Source organism: Thermobia domestica, chromosome 7 (assembly GCF_964235325.1).
Source record: "Thermobia domestica chromosome 7, izTheDome1.hap1.1, whole genome shotgun sequence".
Taxonomy (NCBI): domain Eukaryota; kingdom Metazoa; phylum Arthropoda; class Insecta; order Zygentoma; family Lepismatidae; genus Thermobia; species Thermobia domestica.
Genome location: NC_137460.1, coordinates 83,401,202 through 83,420,376, shown reverse-complemented (window position 1 = coordinate 83,420,376; position 19,175 = coordinate 83,401,202). Strand labels below are relative to the sequence as shown.

The 19,175-nt window shown below is 34.8% G+C and overlaps 1 protein-coding gene across 1 annotated transcript in view; it reads right to left on the bottom strand.

Moving 5' to 3' along the window:
• Positions 1–2,130: 2,130 nt before the first annotated feature.
• Positions 2,131–19,175, bottom strand: part of Cog6 (conserved oligomeric Golgi complex subunit 6) — a 33,700-nt gene continuing 16,655 nt past the window's right edge. The window contains exons 7-11 of the mRNA XM_081764966.1: positions 15,553–15,713; positions 14,811–15,038; positions 12,267–12,428; positions 11,614–11,775; positions 2,131–2,501 (exon numbers count right to left, since the gene is read on the bottom strand). Of these exons, the coding sequence (XP_081621092.1) occupies positions 2,274–2,501; positions 11,614–11,775; positions 12,267–12,428; positions 14,811–15,038; positions 15,553–15,713 (941 nt within the window). The 3' untranslated portion in view covers positions 2,131–2,273. The remainder of the gene's footprint in view (positions 2,502–11,613; positions 11,776–12,266; positions 12,429–14,810; positions 15,039–15,552; positions 15,714–19,175) is intronic.

Here is a 19,175-nt window from a genome sequence, read left to right as displayed (position 1 = left end):
ATAACTATCTGCTACCCATATCATATATATGATTAATCGATGCTTTCTTAACAGGACATCTTGCATACATTTCTATTTCTTGCTCTATTTTACCCCATATTCTTATATTCAGGAGAATCATAAGATTTCTCATTGTCTTCTTTGCTGTACTTATTTCACGTTTCTGATCTCAGACTCAGCCTATCAGTTCGCGGACGTTTTTAAGTACACTAACGCTCCATCCAGTATTGCGAGAGGAAGAGAAAATAGAATATCCCATTCAAGATTTAAATGAGAGAAAAAAGAAGTCCTGTACTTCCCAACCAGGAGTTAAACCCACGATCTTTCGACTATGAATCCAACGTTCTATCGGAGATCTAAACATAACTACTTTGCGACAACTCAAAAATTGGTACTCCCGGAAGGTAAAATACTGTCTTGTTAGTTTTCAGGTGTTTACCATGACCTTTTCGCAAGATATACAAACGGCTATCCCATGACTGTGTCACAAGACAATTGAGCTTTCCTATGATTTAACACCGCTTATTGGTATTGGTGTTGGCTATAAATGTTCAAATCTAAACCAGGAACGGACCCAGAATGAAATCCTTGGGGAGGAGGGATGTGAAAGATTGTTTTCTCTCTCAACGCATGGATCCACCTATGAATCTAATTATTATTTTGTATAAAATTAAATATTTGTTTGTCCTCCATATTCTTGGGTTTCCCGTTTCATCCACATTCTCATTCCACTAACCCTTTCATTATCATTCGCTTTAGTCTAAAGGACATAACACTGGAAGTTTTATTTTTCTTTTGTGCTCCATAGAAATTCACTCCGCTGGCTTGGTAAATTTATAGGGGTGACATACTTCTAAGTAACTTTAGAAAGACACTGTAGACCATTAAGAATTAGAATATACATACTAGCTGAAATGTCCGTTCTTCGCAGGGGAATAGGCTAAGGGGGAAAATTTGAAAGATATATATATTTGAAAACCTTTCCCCTTATATTATTTATTTGAATAGAAGTGGAATAAAAGACTCCGCTTTCTCCAAGTGCTAACTAATGTTCGTGCAACGGTTATTCGTTGCTGGAAATTTCAACTTCAGTCCCCCCCTTTTTCGAATAAGTAAGTCCCCTTTTAAAAGTTGAACATTTTTATTGTTTTCAAAAATAAATTATGTACAATACCTACTGAAGGCAATTGTGGAAGGGCATATCCCACATTATATAACTTCGTCAGAACAAAGCAGTTGGTTTTCAAGAAAGGTAACAATGTAAGGTTCTACACATTTTAAATAAATTAGATAAAATTTCGCATATTCTACAGCAAAGTAGTTTAATTGCAGATAACAAATGGTACCAGCTTTCACATAATGTATGAAAAACAATATCTGTGGAGGGACAGAATAGATCCTTCTTCCACTAGGTTTTTTAATTGGATATTGTTTTCACGATCACATTCTATCTTCAACTCTTATTGGGTTCTACTTTATCATTCAGAAAAAGAAAAAGTTAAAGATTATTTTAAAACATAACATCTTTGTCCCGTTCCTTAAAGTCTTTTTGTTATGACAACTGTACAAAGTTGCCCAATTCATAACTAAGGATTGACGTTTGTGTTATAGTATCCTATACACAGTGGTAATGTTATGGAATATTGCGAACTTCTCGAGTTCACAGAATAAAGAAAATGATGTTTTGCAATAAAGTATACATATTTCATGTTTAAATTTAATAAAATATTTAGCACTGTTTTAAAACAGAAGTAAGGTTCAAATATCAAGAAACAGGCACACATGACAGTTCCAGGAAGATGACGTCGAAGTCGTCGTAAACAAGCATGTTGATGACTGAGTCGATACTCTTGCAAGTACACCATTCGTGGATTCACGATTAATTAACGATTAATTAACAATTCGTGAATGTTGTTAACACTTCTTTAATATTTAACCACCACCAAGTCTCTCTCGTCCTTGGCTGTTGCTAGTTCTTTTGCTGTGTAACTTAAAATAACGTAACTTAAAAGGTATGTTGTCAAATAAATGAATTTGATTCACTGAAAATTAATCTTAATCATTTCTGTTGCACCATTTTTATAGCACACAATATGTTCATATAAAGCAATAAAAACTGCACCTTACCACTAAGGTTCACTTAAATATATTTATTTATTCTTTTAAACAAAACAAACACGCAATACATTCAATACGAAATCATATAAAACTATTATTGAATTTTAACCACTGGATTCCTTTAATGTTTAGTTAGTGAAAGTAAGAAGTTACTATCACAAAAGGAGTTCTAATACTTGCTCCGGAGTTCGAGGCATTATGCTGCTAGGATTTTGATACTGATTAGCAGGATTATTAACAGCCTCATACAGCTGACGATATATGGCACCGATTACTTCGTATGCTCGGCGCTGAATCGTTCTTCTGTGATTGCTGCACGTGAGCAACTTGATTTGTGGAAGCATAAGGATGTCCGGCATTGTTAAGAAGCTGTCCAATTTGCTCTGAAAGTAAATAAATAAATAAATAAATAAACAATAATAAATAAATAAAATAAGTAAATAAATTTTGTAGAATTTAGTGTTTGGAAAAAATACAAATTACCTAACAACTATGATCTAAATTCTTTCAAGCATTGTGTGTGTGTATATATATATAGGGGCAGGGAGCACCCTATGCATGAAACAAGTTTCAATATTTTAAAATGAATTTACAAATAAGAACAGTTTGCTATACTGCACCAAGAAAAGAACTTCTGTAGGAATTATTTGGTATATTTATAATAGCATGCTGTAAAGAGTCAATCCATGCAAAGTGATCGAGAAAAAAGAAAAATTGCAGCTCGACCTTTTCAATAATCTAATTTTTTCATAAATGTTTATCCTATATCAATGTACTTCAAAACCACAATTCATTATTTTTTTACAACATCCCATGGCGACGCAATGGCTGCCGCCATTTTGCGTTTTTTCGATTTTAGGCATTTATGTTGTTTTGAATATCTCAGCATGTATTTGTCCTAACAAATTGAAAATTGCTGGACGTCTCCAACTCGTGCAGAGCTAAAACTTTGATCGCTTAACATTTTTGCCTAAAACCATTTGAAGAGGGTGAAATCAGGGTCTACAGTAGCAACATTTTTGGACATTCAAAATATGTTTCGGAAGAGGAAACAACTGACGTAGAGGTCTGAATTTGTGTATGCATGTAGTCCGGGGTCATAAGTTAATATACAAAAATTTACAAACCTGTAGCTGCTCCCAAAGGCCTGAAAAAATCATAAAGTTGGGGAATTATACCAATTTAGCATATTTCACTGTCCAAGATCTCTAATAGGCCTGGATAAAAAACACCTGAAATACATAACAAAGCGCGTTTTGTATTTTTGAGCAGAAGGGAGTCAAAAGGAGGTGTTTTATTCATAAAATCTACTTGAAATTTGTTGTTATGAAGTAAAATAAAGTAGGATGAATGGTTAGTCCAGTCATGGCTCTCAAGCTCGTTTCTTTCCTCTAGTTGTAACACTGTCTTATCAGACCCACAGCAGCACTGGTAAAGAATGCCGCTATCAGCAGAAGGCGAGGAAAGTCAAAATGCACCCTTGACAAAAAAGTCCGTAAGTATTCCTTGCTCTTGCTGCTTGCTATATCAATGATACTCAATCATGTTTATTCTTGTTTTAACTGTCAACTCATGTAGGAGACTGTTATCCTTTCTTTTGATCTACATTCTCAAGTCAGTAAACACTTACTCGCTGTAAACACTGACAAATTTCCAGTAGATTTTATGAACAAAACACCTCCTAGAGTATGACGTTATTACTTAGTACTTTGACCCCTTTTGCTCAAAAACACAAAACGCGCTTTGTTGTGTTATGGTATATTAAAAGACTAACTATTCCCAAAATTTCAGATTCTTCTATCCAGGCCCATTGGAGATATTGGACACTGAAATATGCTAAATTGGCATAATTCCCCAACTTTACGATTTTTTTTTTTTTTTTTTTTTTTCGCCTTTGGGAGCAGGTTTTGAAGTACCCTGATATAGGATAAACATTCACGAAAGAATTAGATTTTTTGGAGATGGTCGAGCGGCACATGCTTGATCACTTAGAATGGATTGACTCAACGTCTAGCAAGCAACAGAAAAATGCCAGTAAGTTATCTTTCAGTTACAGATAGAAATGAAATGAAATGAAATCTTAAATTTTACGTCCACGGTTATGACAGCAAGGCTAAAGGAGACGGTGATGATGAGAAATCAATGAAATGGTAGAATAAAGAAAGTGGGAGGAAACAGGACAACTTCAAGAAAACCCACGCACACGGTCTTTGTCCACCACAAAGCTCACTTGGCGCAAGTTGAGCTCGAACCAAGGCTACCATGCACTAGAGGTAAACGTTCTACCACTAGGCCACCGCGTCAGTTACAGATAGAAATAGGTGGTTAGCAGAAGTAACCATCGTGCTTCAAAGAGATAAGAAACAATACATGCATTTTTGTACAATGTTCTAAACTGTCAAAAACGGTAAGAAAGATATATTAAAGCATTAATTATCCTCATCTATTTTATACTAATAAAATTCTGACGGTTGGTGCACACTTTATCTCGAAAAGCCCTTTTAACTTTTAAATATATATTAGCTGAGCCTGCGCTCTTTACACAGCGCATCATTCATATATGAGCATGAATCTCCTTATTATTCCTCACATCTGTACATGTCCCTTTGCAGACACAAGTGAAAGACGTCTTCATAAAAATTGGCAACAGATACCATAAAGGGGAGATTTTTCTCGATTACTTTTTCAATATATCGTACCGTTTGCAAGGTTTGAGCCTACTTCCGATTGGAGTTTTTAATTCATGTATGATCTGTGTTTTCTTTCTTCTTGCATGTAGTATGTAATAAGCAAATACATAAACTAAGTAACTCTAAGGCCTATGGAACCCGGAGGTTCAATGCCACGTTCACAAAAGCTCTACACTGACTTCTATTCTTAGCCAATTGGATCCAGTTTCTACTTTGTATTCCTATTTCTGCGAGATCCATTTTAATATTGTCCTCCCATCTGCGCCTACGTCTTCCTAATGGTCGTTTTCCGGCTGGTCTACCAGTTAAGATTTTGAAAGCGTTCGTTCTTTCTTCCATCCTGACTAAATGACCTGCTCACCTGAGCCTCCTAGATTTGATAACCCTAACAATGTTTGATAAACCGTATAAATTATGTAGTTCCTCGTTATGAAGATTCCGCCATTCTCTATTCCCGTTTCTCTTGGGTCCGAATATTCGTCTCAGGATCTTGTTCTCAAATACTTTCAATCTATGTTCTTCGTTCCGAGTAAGAGTCCATATTTCGCAACCATACAGAACAACAAGCATGATTATCGTTTTATACATTTTAAAATAAGCTAATACATTACACATACCATCAATTATAATGTCAATGATATATGGTGTTCATTGGGCAAAACACTCCAAACAATAAAGATTCAACTTAGACTGCAGAAATGGTTATCCTTCGTTTCATTATAATTTGGCCATGGAACGAACACCTGAGAGATATGCAGCCCCTATATACAATAATATGGTGTTGGAATGTATAATAGGTAGGATATGATGCTTGAGATTTTTTTTCTTTTAATTTCAACACTTCCAGTGTACCCGTAAAAATGTAATAAAGAAATAATGGCCATGTTTTTTAAAATATTGAGTTAGAACTGCACAATCTACGCAAAATTTGCAATCGATCAGTGAAAATGTCATCTTTCTAGAGCCTGTAGATCCGAGATCTCACTGTCGAAAGTATTTGCCACAAACATATAAAGTCCACAAACGTATAGTTTAAAACTCCAGAGATGGCAGCACAATTCATTTGCATTTGTTTCGGAGAAGGCTTTGAACAATAATTTAAAAGGATAAACTTTGTAAAAAAGATCTCTTTAAGTAATTTATTTAAAGTACACCTTTTTAAAAATATTTGTCTTTGTTATAAACGTGAAATTACAAATAACCGTAAATCAAAGGATTGAAAGCTAAAGTTATAGGTTGGAGCTCAGTCGCTCTTAATTGCTATTGTAGCATTTTAATAGATAGATATAAAATGCTAAAATTTGGATGATACGAATATAGCAAAATTGTTTGAAACTCGGCAACGCACAGAAAGTTCTATTTTTCAAATGACACTACGTCATATTATTATGTATTTGAAATCAATATGTAAAACGATAACTTAAAATACCACATCTATTATACAGTGTTACAAATTAAGGACACTATACTATCACAATCATCCAAATTTCGGATAACGCAGGTGAAACGAACAGGGCAATGCATCTAGAATTCGACATACAATGCCATTGTTGAATTCTATGTGCGATACAAGAGTGTTTCGAAATAAATGAGCCATTCTATATATATATATATAACAAAAAACTAGTAGACCGACATCAATGAAATCTTCACCTACTTTCTCGAAATCTCAAATTGGTTATAAAGTACTTATTACGTTCAGATTCCAGAATCTAATAGCGTAAAAAGCGACGCAAATACATGTCAAAACCAAACTTCATCTTAAAATTACAATGTCCACTCTATTCGCAATTTTATTGTTTTAAATTATTACTAAGGTTTATCTCATACCTATTTTTATATTTGGTCTAGGAATTAATTCGTGCGGGTGGACAAGAGATGGCGCAACGAACGGAGCGTCCCACAGTTCCGTGTATCCACACATGTGTTGCAAACCCCTGTCATCGCGTATCGTTCGTAGTATAGGGCAGTGGATTAAAGCGTCAACAACACCAGTTTGTAGTTAAGTGAACATGGCGCAATTTGTGCCTGATAAAGTGTTTTTGCGGGGTGTCCTGATGCATTACTTTAACATGCAGAAAAGTGCGACTGAAAGTCATCGTATTTTGGTGGAAGTGTATGGTGACCATGCTCTAGCTGAGCGAACGTGTCAGAAGTGGTTTGCACGGTTTAGAAGTGGTGATTTCGGCTTGGCAGACCAAGAGCGAGCTGGACAGCCAAAAAAATTTCAAGACGAAGAATTGACAGCATTGCTCGAGCAGGATTCGTGTCAAACGCAGGAACAACTTGCAGCAGCATTAGGCGTTGATCAAACAACAGTCTCCAAACGCTTGAAAGCCAGGGAATGATTCAAAAGATGTCACATTGGGTTCCACATGAATTGAAAGACAGAGACGTTGAAAGACGAAAAACCATTTGCGAATTGCTGCTTCAACGACAGAGCAGAAAGGGGTTTCTGCATCGAATTATTACGGGTGATGAGAAGTGGATCCATTACGAGAACCCTAAACGAAAAAAGGCCTGGGTGAAACCAGGTGAACCAGGTCCATCACAACCAAAACGAGATATTCACTGTGCAAAGGTTATGCTGTGCATATGGTGGGATATGAAAGGTGTGGTGTACTATGAGCTGCTGCAACCGGGTGAAACTATGAATGGAGAACGTTATCGACGACAATTAATGCGTTTGAAGCAAGCTCTGGCCAGAACACGACCAGAATGGGAGAACAGACATGATAAACTTATTGTTCAACATGATAACGCTCACCCACATGTCGCAAAACCGGTCAAAACCTATTTAGAAAATGTCGGATGGGAAGTTTTACCCCACCCGCCGTATTCACCAGACGTTGCTCCTTCGGACTACTACTTGTTCGATTGCATGAACAACGATTTGATTGGACAGCGGTTTACTTCTTCAGAAGATATCGAAACATGGGTCTCTGACTGGATCGCTTCCAAGGATGAGGACTTCTTTCGCCACGGAATCCGTACATTGCCTGACAGATGGGCGAAAGTGGTGGCTAGCGATGGACAATATTTTTCTTAAGGTATTTATGTATTTTGTGTTTGTACTACAGCTTCAATGTGTGCGTACCAACCGCACGAATTAATTCCTAGACCAAATATATATATAAAAAAAGAAAGAAAAAAATAAGCAGAGAAGTTGGTGAGTTTTTGTAAAGTATTTAACAGGCCTTGGATAATTATTCCCTTTTGAGAAGTAAATTTCTTCCAGGTTATAAGCTGGAACCTTACTTTAACTCAACGGAACTGACCAATAGGCAAGAAATGATCATAAGTTCTTGATTAGTAGTAGATAGGAACATCAAGAAGTAAAGCAAATTATTTTTTTCCCTGTAAAACGGCAAAATACAGCATATACATAATGAAACTATAGGTCGTACCTATTTTCCATTAAAGAACTAGACATTTCTTTCTGCATGACATTAATTTTGGTATACGTTGCTTACGAAAATTAGCTTTCTGAGCCAGAACCTTACACAAAAGTAATTGAGGTTCTTCAGTCGAATTCAATCTTTGTCAAACCATGAATTCTTTCATGCCGGTGGGGGCATTCGGTCGAAAAAGTGTAACAGCTTTTTCGGGCCAGACATCCTGAGGGAGATTTTTCCTGAGTTATTCACACCAGCAAATACCGGAATGGTACTTAACATGCCAGAATGCGAGATGATATTTGCAGATCCCAGGTCACTTCCTTTTCCTCCATTCTTTTCTTCCTTTCCCTTTCTCCGGATAGCGTGCTCACAGAAGGACGTGGTGACGGACTTAAAGCCACAAATGCCGGTAATGACCAGAAATAGGTATAAATTAATAATGAATTCTTTCAAGGGGGCCAAAACAAGTAGTATGATGTCAGGTACGGGTATGTGGTAAGTTCCGGAATACCTTCCAACACACGGGGAGAGCCTGAAGTTTGAACGCATTGCACCTTAAACTGTACCTTTGGATTCAATCTTAAATTTAGATTCACGTCTCATATAATCTCGATGCTGAAAAGGAACACTCGTAACAAACCAAAACAAATTAAGCAATTTTAGTACAAAAGTTTTGAACAACATGAAGCAAATACTGTGAACACATCTGGCATTTGAACCATATCCGTTGTTGTTGTAATTAGCTTAGGTGATTTCAGTCATGTTGGTCCTTGGTGAACGAATCTCTACAAGAGAAACGCATATCGTGTCTCAGAATACTATGAGCAGTATTACTAGAGCAGAGTGGGTGACTGAATTTCTTGGGAAGCGAGGAGTAGGATGTCTCCACGCCATATTGGACTATTTTGTTTTGCAAGTCGTGTTCATTGAGGCGTAACGCAGTGAGTCAAGAATGGCATCATTCTCTGGCCCTTTTGCTCATTTGTCAGATTCTTGGACACATACCACGCATTCACTTTGGTTTTAAAAAATCAAATTTGTAATGCACAATATATATACTGTAGCGTACCAGATATAGAACTTTTGTGCCACGTTCGCAGATGGATTCGTCAATCATTTACAATTCCTCCATAATGATTATAACAATAGCTGGTATTGAAGCGGCTACAGGTCGATCTGAACGAGGCGAATCGGTATGGTTTACGCGGTTCTCCTTGAAGAACTAACATTTGATGATGCCGGTTTATACATTCTAACTTTATACTTTTTTTTAAAAAAAATCAAGAAAACTCTGATTACATTTCGCTGCCATTCTCTGTAGACAACATTTTATGACTTTGGCTCCCACTTCTTTTTTTATTCTGGAATGAAATGGGTGCTCTCAATTGAAGAAACCATAGTGAAACTTACTTTAACTGATTAGTGCACCATCATGAATCGAAAAAAGTTTCGTTAAAATTTATTCTTTCTAGTAGAATCCGAATCCGCAATAAAAAACGGATGTCCCCATTTTAAGTTCTTAAAGTTCGGGCCCGTGCCACCGCCAGGGGGTGGTAATTTTATAATAGGAGAAAATGCCTCCAAAATATTAATTTTTTATTTCGATTTTTCTTTCTTTTCTTTTTTTCTTTCTTTTCTTTTCTTTTTTCTTTTTTTTTTTTTCGTGTGATGCTTATTTCTGCAGACATTCTGTAGTCTCAAGTTGAAATCTCACCCTAAATGCAAATTTTATATTTCACATATTTGGATTTAGCAGATATTTTAAGTATTCACAGCACGAAAATTAAACTTCTTTACGTAAAAACCATTTAGTTTAGCAGCACTTATTAAGAAGAAATGAGACGATGAATCTGAATCGTCTGATGGTGATGACTAAAACAATCAAATGGAAGAAAAGATTTTTCCTTCATGCTTTCTGTGCTTCATTAATAAATTTTATCCTTCATTTCAGTTTCTGATTTCCTGGGGGAGGGGATTCAATCGAATAAATATGATACATCATTCATTTAGACAAATTTAATGTTATGGACGCAAGGACACTGAAGTTCCAAAATTCCAAAGGATTCCAACTTGAATTAACAAATTTCCAATATTAGAAGCAAGACGTTAATTTTTTCAAATATTTTTCTCTGAAATTTTTATAGGGAATTTTTATTTTCTGTTTTTGTTAGCTACTACACAAAGAACTTCGGCTAGCGTTGAATAAGCAGTTGTTCCATTTGTACATGAGGAGCAACAGATAAAATATTTCAGTGTACGCTACTTTCTAACTATTTACACCTCTATTTCTTGATATATTTTCAAATGAAATCTTCAACATAATACTTCAATATACATTTTCCTGAAGAAATCATCTGCATTTTATGAACGTACAATGCCAAACTATTTCAGTTTCCCATATAATTCTGTGGAGTACACGAAAAAAGGAATTAGCGAATCAATTTTTCGCATTTCCCCTCCCCACCTATATACTTAAGATACACATTTCAATCAAATTAACATGATAAACCCAGTTCGAGGTACGTAATAACTATATTCAAAACTTCATTTTATGCGGTTCAGCAATTTTCCCGTGATTCGATCACCTACAAGATCATAAAATATTTTATGTATTTTATTTTTGACCAGTGACTAATATTCTCACTAAGATCGCTTTAGTATTGTATATATATATATATATATATATATATATATATATATAATGTCTTGTTTTGTTAGGTGGTTACAAACAACATTTAGAAAAAATGTATATAAAAATCTTAAAATATTAGTGTGAATATACTGTCAGATTTTTCATTTTAACGAAGGGATCAAAATTAAATTACGACTTGGGCAATTTGAACGAGAGGTCGAATAAAAGCATTAACATTTTCATCGTTCATCATCACTGAAAAAGCAGAACAGAGATTTAAGATGTATATTCTGTAAAGCAGAGCAGGAAGAAGTTTTTATCTACTAGAGTAAACATTTAAAATTCTTATACCATATGTAACTAATTCCTACACATTCTACCTCTCATAAAACCTTTTCTTGTCAATGTCTTGACAATGCTGATAGACATCTGTGATAATTCGACGTTTTAAAACAGTTTCTTGAACAACTTATAATAGTTTATAAGAGTAAGGTGAGTACCCTTTGAGCTTATTGATAAGATCGCTCTTCAAGCAGCTTGCATAATAATATTCGAATACGAAATTATTGGAATATTAGCAGCATTAATATTAATAACTACTATCTATTAATTACTTGAGTACTCTTATCACCATTGTTTTCTACCTAAATGCAAATAAATTTGATTTTCTCCTTCCTCTATTGTTTTGTCATGTAACTTGATTTATTTTCCCAAAGTTCCTCTTAAACCAAACTCAAAAACAAACAGAAATTATAGTGAAACAAAACGCACTTACAAGGAAGTTCTTTAAACAAGAAGGTTCCATTCCAGGAATTGAGGAAAGTGGACCACTGCCCTGTTCCTGAAGAATAGTGTAAATAGATCCTAGTCCCAGGTTGGCAACTAAAGAACTTGCCTGTTCTGATGTTAAAGTATCCAACTGTGCATCTGACTGAGCCTGAAATCATAATTTGATAGAATGCTATAATTTTATTAAAAATTCGAAAGGAATATCTTTAACTGATTCAATAATTTCAGAATTGCTAACAATTGTTATCCACAAGAATTTAAGAAGTAAGCATTACAGAATAACTAATTTTTACAAGTCGAGTCAAGCCTACTTCTAAACTTAATTATTTTGCTGACGGATAGGATTTAATGTAAAAAAAAAAAAAAAAAAAAAAACTGTTACTATACAATGTTTATGAATGCAACATAAAATTATACATTGAGTCCGAAAAGTCCTATACTATAGGAAATCAAAGTATTTGTTTTTAAAGTATAGTTATTGGTTTGTTGGGTTTTATTCGGCATTTTTTCTTTTCTATTCATAGTAAGGAAAGGAAGCTTCCTTGATTCCTAACAGCATTTTGAAAAAGTTTCCCTAGCACTTTCTGATCCTCCGTAAGTTTCTACGTCAGTACTAATTAATTACATCTATGACTGTACCTGTAGCCTTTCCAATCTTTCGTCCATAAACTCATATAATGAAAGTGTGGTTTGCATTTGGTATATACAATTTAGAAGATAAACTGCCATATCAACTGTAGGTAATCTGGAGGCATTTTCATTCACTGCTTGAAGTAATGGGTCCACAACGTGCGACACAATCTGAGAATGTTAGAAATGACATATTGAGAATAACAGTAATAATAAAATTCACTAAATTACTATCTTAAAAAATATATGAATCTTAAAACATAATAAAACCTACACAACGTTTGTACATTCAGTAAAAATATATCACAATGTAAGAGATTGATCAATATTGTCCTCCTATGTTTGAACTTAAGTGATTTATATTTTATTGCATTAATGATTACAATAATTGCAATCCTCATTTCAGTACTTCCACGTTGAATTTCCAAGCCCTATTTTTTTTCCTTTGTGTCAAATTAAAAAGAAAAGAAAGAAAAAAAAAAAGCCGAAACACATGATTTTATTTTAAATGAAAAGTCCGCAAAATTTTATGTCTGTAACCTTGGAATCCTTTAACGTTATAGAGACATAAAATTTGCATATTATAATAAATGCAACTCTCATTTCATACCTATCCACGTCGAATTTCCAAAAATCCTTCCTCAGTGGTATCTTACGTCATAAATCCTATGCAATGTCCACATTTCAAGCTTTTAGCTTAAGTAGTTTAGCCTAGACGTTGATTAGTCTGTCAGTCAGGACTTCTCTCTTATATATGTTTTAGTATGTAAAATTTTGAACATATAACAGCATAAATAATTTGATTATCTTTTTTATCTACCTTAAATGCACTATTATGTACAAAACGACAATAATAAAAATACGATCCGTGTTTTTTTAAACTAAGTACCATTTTGAAATTCGGCCGCTGCAGCGCTGCGATCGCCATCCTGCACATGTGCGCTGTACGCCTATGCTGGCAAGCCACAGACGCCATGACGGAAACATTCGACCGTGTTTACGTTTGTGTTTAGTTAAAATGCCTCCGCCGATTGAGAGTCCCGCTGACTGTGAAATACGCGGTGTGATTTGTTTTCTTGGTGCTAAAGGCGTGAAAGTGGCTGAAATCCATCACCAGGTTAGTAAAGCGTATAGAGAAAACATTATGAGCGATAGAATGGTACGGAAATGGGTTAGAGCTTTTCAAGATGGCCGCACGAATGTTCATGATGAGGAACGAAGTGGGCGACCGACCTTCTGTCATCACTGAAGACCTGATGCAGAAAGTTGACGAACAAGTGAAAGAGAACAGATGCTATACGATTTCGTAGTTAACTAATAAGATTCCTCAACTTTGAAGAAATGTTGCTACATTTGAAGAAGCATCTCGGTGGTCAGCGCCACGATGACGATGATGAGATCAAAACGGCCGTGTTGCGCTGGTTGTCAAATGAAGCGACAGACTTCTATCAGGATAGTATTTAAAAGTGCCTTAATGTTGGTGGAAAATATGTAGAAAAGTAGATTAAGGTATAGGCTTTCATGTAAGAATAAAATTGTTGCGAAAAGTATAATTAAAAAAAAAAAAATCAAAACAGTCCTTACTTAAAAACACGCCTCGTATTTGTATCGATTCAATAAAGCGACCACAATAAAAATATTGTTTTCACTGAAACATTATCTCTCTCTTCTAAATACGGACATCGCGAATACTTCCAATTAAGTGTCACTGTATCTTTTCTTCACTTTCACTCCGCTTTTCCTTGGCTCTCAATTATACGTGAACAACAAACAACGTTCAACTCTACAGAACAATGAAGTAGTTACAATAAGGTTGAAATACAGATGTAGTTCTTGTCAATTTACAGTCTTATAGGCTGTATATATATATATATATATAAAACAGAATAAACAGCATTATTACCACGTTTAACATGACACAGGTATTTGTTAGTCATTTCAGAATGTCATTGAAACAAAGCGTCGGTACACCGTTTAAACATTTGGATACTTCAGTGTGTAGGATTTTTAACTTTTATCATCTCCAGACCTTTGTTTTATATATATAAAACAGGATCAATTTGTGAAGACATTCTATTATTGTCTCTTGAAACATACACAGTACCATTCTCATAATGAGGAAACAGACACATTGCACACAGTCTATTTTTGAGATGATCTGAGGCTGTTATGGGCTATGTAGGTGACTTTTACAAGGATGCCTTATGCGAGTTTTCACCACCTTTTCTTCTTCCTCCTCCTCCTCCTTGGATGACTACATTTTTGATGATTTTATCTCTTATTCAACCTCTCCTGTATTTCCGAGAAAAGTTTTTAGGGGTATATAGTATCTCTGTTGTTTGGAGTTTGATGCACCCTCTTATCGTAACTACAGTTCTAATGTTTTCGCTACTGTGGATATCAAGTATATTTTCTACCTCTGTCATGGAAATACATCATCTACTACTTGCTAAATTTTTACACTAAATTTTGTTTGTTTGACAGAACAATAATCATTGTTATCTCTTAAAATTTTACGAAGTACAAAATTCCAACACAGGAACTAACACTTACCTTGACTAGATCTTGTTGTCTATCTTCCACCACATTACTTCCAGACAGAACCTCTTTAAGAACATTAAGCAACAACGAAACCCCTGGCGATGGTGAAAGATCATTTGGTGGAGCTTCCACACGCTCACTTAACTGTCGCACTAGATTCCGCAGGGCTATAAGAAATGTTTCGTTACTCAACTGCTGTAACTCATCTAACGTCTGCTGCAACATACTTCCAGGAACAACCTAAAAATATCACAGACAGAGCATTAATAATTATATTAATCTACTGGCAAAGATGATTATACATAAGGGGAGTTTCACACAAGTATGTTAAAAAATTAAATGCTATTATGCTATTTTTCCTTGCATGAAGTGTTAATTAGTGAACTCTTTAAAAAACATTGTGATTCATTCCTTTCTGTTCCAAAGTTCAATACTTTTTGTTGAAAAAATAAAAACTTCCATCACCAGACATTTCATTAACTGGACACTGACTAATCTAGTGTTTCTTCAAAGAATGTGCTACGAATTTCAAAAATGAATCGCAAAATACCTAAAAGTAAATGTCAATGTTATCTACAAACTAACAAACCGAAGAAAGAAAGAAAGAAAGAAAGAAAAAAAAAAAAAACCGAAAATATTGTAACCGAAAATACTGGAATCAAAGATTACTAACTATAATAGTATCTTAATGAAGTAAAAAAAAAAAAAAAAAAAAAAAAAAAAAAAAAAAAAAAAATTACAATTCTCAAATTACCTGCCCAATTACAGAGTGATAAAATCGAAGTAAATTTGTAATATTATATAATACTGTAGCTCCAATGTCCGATGCTAGAATATGTTCAACACGCACTTTCAAAGGGTGACAAACACCTTCCGTGATGTTGGACAACGCTTGTTGGATTTGATCTGAAACATCTAGGAAGACAAAGATAACATATTACAAGAAATGCAAAGAGTAGAATAAGCTATCCACATTATATGAATTGGATACTATATTTGTGCGTAATGCAACAATTAAATAATGATACTGTTTTTATTATGGCTACAAGATTAAAAAAAAAAAAAAAAAAAAAAAAAAAAAAAAAAAAAAAAAAAAAAAAAAAAAAAACGTCATTCATAACACAAAACACATAGTTCAGGTGGATAACTATATACAATGCTACAACAATGCAATGTGGCTTGCCGAGTATGGTGCGAAATATCCTTCCATTTTGTTTAGTTAGTGAGATACCGTTATTGCAGCAACTGCATGAAGCAAGACTGAACAGTAATTCTGTTTTAAACTTGGTAAAAGTAACTAAGAAGTGCAATTGATAAGATAAGAGTATAGGGAGTAATTGTTTATCTCGTGCATAGACATCCAGGTGGTATATATAGTTCAAAACTGGTCTGAACCTAGATCCGGACGTCCGACTTCTGAACTGATTTTGAAAGTCAAAAAGGATACAAGATCACCGATGTTTGACTGTGAAGATGATACATGAGTTTTGCGTTAACTGTTAAGACGATTTGTCTGATTTTAGTGAAATATTTGAGCAAGAAGAATATCTCTACCAGGTTTACACCACAAACACATGCTTGTTCAGAATACAAAAAAACTTCAAACTGCTCGTAAAAATAAAAAAAGTTCTAAAATTCGACTGCTGCACCAAATAAAACTGTTTTCGCTATGATCCACGCCAGGCCTGTAGCCAGCCCGATTTTCTTAGGGCGTGCAGAAATAAGCACTGAGCGAGCAATGACGAAAAATAAATAAATAAATAAATAAATAAAATAATAATAATAATAATAATAATAATAATAATAATAATAATAATAATAATAATAATAATAATAATAAATAAATAAATAAATAAAATAAAAGCACTTGTATACACTTTACAAATCATATACTGTAACGTAAATACGAGGAGTGATCAGAAAGTAAGGTTACAAAACCTGCAGTGAAACATGTATATATTGTTTCATACAACGAATACAGCCAACAGATAGTACATACATTAGGTTATTTTTCGACATAATATCCATATCGGTTAAGGCACTTGTCTTATCGTGGGATAAATTTGAAGATTTCCTCCCGGTAAAAATTCTGTCCTTGCATGTTCAGCAAAGGAACAAACTTTCCGGTACTGCAGAATATCGTGCACAATGTGACGAACGCTTCCGAACGACATTCCCAATTCTGCCATCAGATGTCGTTACCTGTTGTCTTAAATCAGTTCCTACACACGAGCTGTCTTCAAATATGTTGATGATGTGCTTGGGCGGCCACTGCGATTATTATTGGTAAAGTTTTTTCCAGCACTGCAAACTTTCAAAACCATTCTGAGACATGCTGACGAGATATTACTGTCTCTCCGTAAACCTCTACTAGCTGTCGGTGAATTTCAGCAGCGGATACATGCTTCGCTCACAGAAATCGAATAAATGAATTCACTTCTTCGCGAGACCAGTTTTCCAAACGAGTCGCCATTTGCGTTTACCTACAACTAGTGCGACAGGTGGCGGGTAGCTGAAGCTCTGAACAGTGCCAAGTACATGTAGCAAAATTACCGCATACTCCTCACTGCTCTACGACAGAAAAAAAATCCAGAAATATCGGCCTTCTAACCTTAGTTTCTGAACCTCCCTCGTATTACGATACACAAATCCAAAACCTCATAGGTTCAACATTAATATTGTCTCTGTATTTTTAAAAAAATGATATATAATTCAATTCAATTACACATTTTTATGTGTTATCGGAGATGTTTGGTGCATTTATCAAAAAGTACGTCATTTTACACCAAAATAAACAAACAAAAAAAAAAAAAGCTGAAAAATTATGTACATTGTTCTGCTTTAGATGGGGCAACAAACATTTCATGGTAGACATCGTCAACTATAGTCCAATGGTGTTATTTTAATTCTTTAACAACCTTTACATTTGGTGGTCCAAAATTTCGAAAATTTGAAATTTTACCGTGGCACCCCTAAATTTATTCTCCCTTACAAATAAATACTGCATGCAAAATTTCAAATCAATAGCTCAATATTTAGAGGTTGTGCAATCGATTTAAAGTTTAACAAAATTAGTGGTTTATTATCATTCTACTGACACACACTGCTTTCGTGCATGCGTTCTTCTATATCCAGTTCATGTCATTATATATTGCAAACCAACTATACCACTGTAGAAGATGTTGTTCCAACAATGATGAACAAAAGCTGTTTTATCACGTTATATTGGTATATCCAGGGGGTAACGCGGTAAAAGTGAGGGGGAACGCGGGAGGACGCCGTTACCCCACTTCCAAAAAAATATCTATGGAGTCCTCCCATTTCCTAAAAAAAAAAGAAAAAAAGAAAAAAAAGAAAAAGAAAGAAAAAGAAAGAATTGCAATGGGCAAAGATAGGCAAGGGGAACGGTGTGACGCCATCCGTCCCCCTATCTTTTCAGATCCACTTTTACCTCTGGGTATATCATTCCCTCTGATGCATCCATTGTGTTTTGTATTTATCATGCAATTAGAAACAATAAAAACTTTACAAATTTTAAACAATATTCACTGCAATGACGAATTTGTTCCCATCTACATTACAAGTTCAGCAAAAAATAATTTTGTTTCGTCTCAATTGATAAGTTGCAGTCGCATTCATTTCTCTTCCGGTGTTGGAACTCGCATTTCATTTGCTTAACGATTATAATCCAGGAACACCGCACTCGTTGTGACATTTGGTGGCAGTAAGCTGATAATATCGAATTGTAGCGGCTGATTCTTTCCATTTGTTTACCAGAACCAAAGCTAGAAGTGTGGTGGTGCAGTGTTGACTTGGAAAACTAAAATTTGGAATTGGACAAGCTCAAGGCGATGCCGTTCTAGGTGCATTAAGGTCATGAAATATTACTGACCAGGTAAATGCAATGTGTTTTGATACAACTGTTCCCAATATTGGTTTCTACACTGGCGCTTGTGTCACGATGGTGTGGGAAATTAAGAAAAATCTTTTGTATTCAGTTTGTCACCACATACTGGAGATAGTTTTGTCTGCAGTTTTAGGCACTAAAAATAGAGTGAACAAACAACCTTTACAAAGTTTTAATAATGCAAATATAATCAGCAATAATGTGATTTTATGTGTAATTGTGTAATAAACGTAGTGTAATAAATGTTAGGGATGCCGCAAGTGAAATTCGGAAAACAATATTTTTCCCTAATTTTTGGACCACCCTAATGTGTATATATCAGAGAGAGAGAGAAAGAGAGAGAGAGAGGTAGTTGGTTGATGGATATAAATCTCATATGAAACAAACCATACAAGGTTTAAAAAAAAAGAAAAAAAAAAGAAAGAAAGAACAATTATGGGGATAACACATGTAGACACAAGTAGATACCT